Source organism: Octopus bimaculoides, chromosome 28 (genome assembly GCF_001194135.2).
Source record: "Octopus bimaculoides isolate UCB-OBI-ISO-001 chromosome 28, ASM119413v2, whole genome shotgun sequence".
NCBI lineage: Eukaryota > Metazoa > Mollusca > Cephalopoda > Octopoda > Octopodidae > Octopus > Octopus bimaculoides.
The window spans coordinates 5838441-5843333 of NC_069008.1; the positions used below are offsets into that span (position 1 = coordinate 5838441).

The 4893-nt window shown below is 37.5% G+C and overlaps 1 protein-coding gene across 2 annotated transcripts; it reads right to left on the minus strand.

Annotated features, from left to right (window-relative positions):
* Positions 1–6: 6 nt before the first annotated feature.
* LOC106871794 (zinc finger protein 239-like) lies at positions 7–4447 on the minus strand. Of its 2 annotated transcripts, XM_014918438.2 has the most exons (3): positions 3998–4447; positions 1214–2130; positions 7–925 (listed from the first exon to the last, which is right to left on the minus strand). In XM_014918438.2, exons 2-3 carry the CDS (start codon positions 1810–1812, stop codon positions 844–846), a joined length of 681 nt encoding a protein of 226 aa, XP_014773924.2. In that variant the 5' UTR covers positions 1813–2130; positions 3998–4447; the 3' UTR covers positions 7–843. The 2 variants fall into 2 exon arrangements, with proteins under 2 accessions (XP_014773924.2, XP_052833670.1); XM_052977710.1 differs by having other exon boundaries at positions 7–2130; positions 3998–4446.
* Positions 4448–4893: the final 446 nt, after the last annotated feature.

The following is a 4893-nucleotide window of genomic DNA, read 5'->3' on the forward strand; positions in this document are numbered from 1 at the left end:
CTAGAAATAGATGCCGAATCATCTACCCACGAAAAAAGAATATATGTTCTTAGTAAAAATTTAGCAACACAACAGACTGTAAAAGGGCAAGACAAATGAAAAAATACTATATATATATGTGTGTGTGTGTGTGTGTGTATGTTTGTATGTCTGTGTTTGTCTCCCAAACATCACTTGACAACCGATGCTGGTGTGTTTACGTCCCCGTAACTTAGCGGTTCGGCAAAAGGGACCAATAGAATAAGTACTAGGCTTACAAAAGAATAAGTCCTGGGGTCGATTTGCTCAACTATAAAGGTGGTGCTCCAGCATGGCCGCAGTCAAATGACTGAAACAAGTAAAAGAGTAAAAGAGAGTATAAAAGGGTCTAAGAACGAGAGGCTTAGTCTTTGCCATCACTAAAACCCAAATGTATGTCCCAATTCTTGGTGGAGGTTAAAATGTTAGTCATGTCAAGAATGGCCTAAAACAGTTACACTTCTTTATAAGTAAGTATGTTTAATAAAGTTAGGATCTTCAGTGAATGATTTACAACAGATATCAGTGATATGGCTTCGTGTTTGTGTTTAAATACTGCTTGCTGAGAATGATTTACCATAATATATCATAGTGGTTGCAGCTTATCTCCTGCATGAAAATATTTATGTTATGTTATTAGTTTGAGAGAATGTCTTATCACAGATGTCACAGTGAAAAGGATTTTCTCCTGTATGAATACGCTTGTGAGAAGTTAAGGCACTACTTTGTGAGAATGATTTACCACAGATATCACAGTGATATGGTTTCTCTCCTGTATGAACACGTTTGTGTCTAGTTAAGTTGCTACTTTGAGAGAAGGACTTACTACAGATATCGCAGTGAAAGGGCTTTTCTCCTGTACGAATACCTTGTTGAAAAGTCAATGGCACTACTTTTAAAGAACGACCTACCACAGATATCACAGTGATATGGCTTTTCCCCTGTATAAATATGCTTCTGACAAGCAATGCCACTACTTCCAGAAAATGATTTATCACAGAAACCATAGTGATATGACTTACTGTTACAAATACCACAGTGTTATGACCTACCAGCTTAGCTTCTATAAACACATTTGTGTCTAGTTAGGCTAGTACTTCGAGAGAATGATTTACTACAGGTATCACACCGAAAGGGCTTTTCACTTGTATGTATACGTTTGTGAGTAGTTAAAGTACCATTGACAGAGAATGACCTACCACAGATATCACAATGATATGGTTTCTCTCCTGTATGAATACGTATGTGTGTAGTCAAGTTATTACTTTGAGAGAATCGCTTGCCACAAACATCACAGTGAAAAGGCTTTTCTTGTGTATGAATACGCATGTGTTTAGTTAAATCATTACTTTGAGAGAACATCTTACCACAGGTACCACAGTGAAACAGCCCTTCTTCTGCATGAATACGTTTGTGAGAAGTTAAAGCAATAATTTTCAAGAACGACCTACCACAGATATCACAGTTATACAACTTCTCTCCTGTATGAATACGAGTGTGTCTATTTAAGCCATTACTTCCAGAAAATGATTTATCACAGATATCACAATGATATGGCTTCTCTCCTGTATGAATACGTTTGTGTCTAGTCAAGTCGCCACTCGCAGAAAATGATTTATCACAGATATCACAGTGAAATGGCTTCTCTCCTGTATGAATACGTTTGTGTTTAGTCAAGTTACATCTTTTAGAGAATGACATTTTACAGACATCACAGTCATGTGATAATTTTCCTCTCTCCTTTTCTCTATCTTTAGGAAAAGTCAAATCCTTTAGTTTCTTACTTTTTTCCATTATTTTTCTTCTCAAATATTTTTTATTCTTTTTTTTTGCTTTTATACTCTTTCGTTTACAAATATTTCGCCTGCTGTATTTTTATCCAATGTTACTTTTGTCCCAAAACACTTTAATAAATTTATCCAAGTAATTTGCAACCAGACTCATCTTGTAGGCACTCCAGCCAGTGATGTCCTGCTAATAACAGAGGAATTCTACCATAGATTTATAGAAACAATCTTCTATATCTGCTCTGTACAATATTTTCATTTTGGTCTTTAAAAGATGATAAATAATGAGAATGTATCTTCAGTTATTCCAATGTCATCTGATATTCTGAAATAATAAAGAAACAACAGTGTAAGATATAGAGGCTACTTAGAAAATACAGATTCAACAATTGAAAATTTAGAACATTTCAACAGAGATAAAGTTTTATGAATAAACATAACCTCAACAATTGAATGTTTGTCATTTATTAAGATTAGATGATCTGTGTCAGATGTATATAAATTAATTATACATATATGTGTGTGTGTATACATATATGTAAAGTTATATGACCTGTGTCAGATGTATATAGAGTGACCAGCTCTGCATCATATGTTACCCACCAATACAACTGCCACACCCAGAGATGACCAATCATGAAACCAGCAACACAGAGGAGGTATCCAGCGTTCCGAATATTACCACCATAGATGATGACCAAACAATCATCACTGACACCAATGGGATGACCAGCCCCGCACCATGTTATCACAGGCCACACCCACACTAACGCTGGCAGCATCATCGCAAAATGGTGTGACCAACAGCATCCCCAGGCCTGGAGCCTATCAGGAGTGCGAATATAGCCGCATCCCAAGTTTGTAAATATATCAGATCAGCAAATGCAGCTTTCAAACATTGCTTCCGCAACCACTAATCATCCTTCAGAGTCCCAGAAAGTCGTTTTGTCACATCCCTGGCCAGCCATGTGTGGGGGCCTCATGTGATATCAGGTAGAAAATAATAGAACATCCAGGCCCATATATTAATGAGAGTGACCGTTGCAAAATCTGCATTGCGGGCAGAACCAAATTTCTTTAGAACTATGCTAAACCTGGCACGTCAATTAGTCATAAAGAAATTTTCAATAAAAGTGTCCATTTCAAGTGATACCTACTGGAAAATAGGATCTCCCTATCTATTATGAGACTGTAAAGGTTTTTTATCCTCAGGTCCAGGGGAGATATCTTGTCCTCATTGTTTTTATACGATAGTTATTAAATCTCAATATCTGAGCATTTCCTCGTGTCTATGTGGTAGAATTTTTTTGGTCTGAATAGAGCCTGATGAGCTGTCCACAAGGTGGTGGCTTTCGTAGATACGAAATTTTTGGTAACTCTATGACCAGAATTTTAATTTTTGTTTATATAATTTCTGTTCTATTCTTCGGAGTGGGTTTCTTTTCTGATATATGTTTCATTGACTATATATATATATAGGCGCAGGAGTGGCTGTGTGGTAAGTAGCTTGCTTACCAACCACATGATTCCGGTTCAGTGCCACTGCGTGGCACCTTGGGCAAGTGTCTTCTACTATAGCCTCGGACCGACCAAAGCCTTGTGAATGGATTTGGTAGACGGAAACCGAAAGAAGCCTGTCGTATATATATATATGTGTGTGTGTTTCTGTTTGTCCTCAGAACATCGCTTGACAACCGATGCTGATGTGTTTACGTCCCCGTAACTTAGAGGTTCGGCGAAAAGAGACCGATAGAATAAGTACTAGGCTTACAAAGAATAAGTCCTGGGATCGATTTGCTCGACTAAAGGCGGTGCTCCAGCATGGCCACAGTCAAATGACTGAAACAAGTAAAAGAGTATAATTGTTTATCTACATTAACGAAACCTACGAGAAAACCAAGTGTGAATTACATTTTTGAAAGTTTGCCGGAGGAGACTCATTCGTAGATATTCCAGGAAACAAACATCCGATAAATTATAATAAAGCATTGTTTTCTCAACAGTTCTGAGATCCAGGTTTATTTTGAGGATATTTCTCCCACTAAAACACACAACAAACGAACGGAGAAACGATGGATCCTGTAGGAGGTTGCCTCCATAGCTAGAAATAGCAGCTAAATGTCGAACAAATGACAGGACATCTGAGACACAAAGTATTAAAAAATTAAATGCTTTCATTGTTTAATACTTACGGAAATGGTTTTATAAAGGATCGTGTTGTTATAAGTGCATCAGGTGGTAGAGAAATGTATTATAAATGTGTTTGGGAGTTAATTAAGAGAAATTCGGGCACCAGGTACGTGTCTCTAAGTTTAACGAATAGAAGTGATTTTAATGCGCATGCGTAACTCTTAGATGAATTGTTTGCCGTATCTAATGCTTCTTACCTCCCTTTATTTTTCATAATCATCATTATTAAATGAAGGGGATTGTTAATCTATAAAAGAATAATAATTGTTTCTACTATAGGATCAAGGCCGGAAATTTGGGACAGTGGGTAAGTCAATTACATCAACTCCAATACTCAACTGGTCCCTATTTAATCGACCCCGGAAGGATGAAAAGCAAAGTTGACCTCCGTGGAATTTGAACTCAGAACGTAGCCGCAAACGAACTACCGCTGTTATGTATTCTTTTGTTCGTGATGAGATAATAAACAACTCACTGAAGGCCTTGTTATGATTCTACGCGTTTATTTACTTTGACATGTTTACAAAACAGTGTCTGTAGCGGAGTGATACACACTGTGTGTATCTGCCTTAAACACAGTTCATACAGCTTAGTAGATGCGCTTAACAAAATAGTACTACTAGTGAAGATGTATTCATATATACGTATACCTACGCATATACATAGATAGGAACGTGTAACAGCTAAGCATTTCAGCCGGCGTGCTGACGATTCTTCTATCTCACCGCCTTAATAATAATCCTTTTAACTAATAGGCACAAGGCCTGGAATTGTAAGAGAGAGAGAGAGAGAGGTGGTGGTGGGGAGGCTAGTCGATTACATCGACCCCCAGTACACAACTGGCTCTTATTTCATCAACCCCGAAAGAATGAAAGGCAAAGTGAATCACAAATGTGGG

What these genes read in the sequence shown, in the direction of transcription:
- LOC106871794 (XM_052977710.1), bottom strand. Translation starts at nt 1,812, where the DNA reads ATGGAAAAAAGTAAGAAACTAAAGGATTTGACTTTTCCTAAAGATAGA.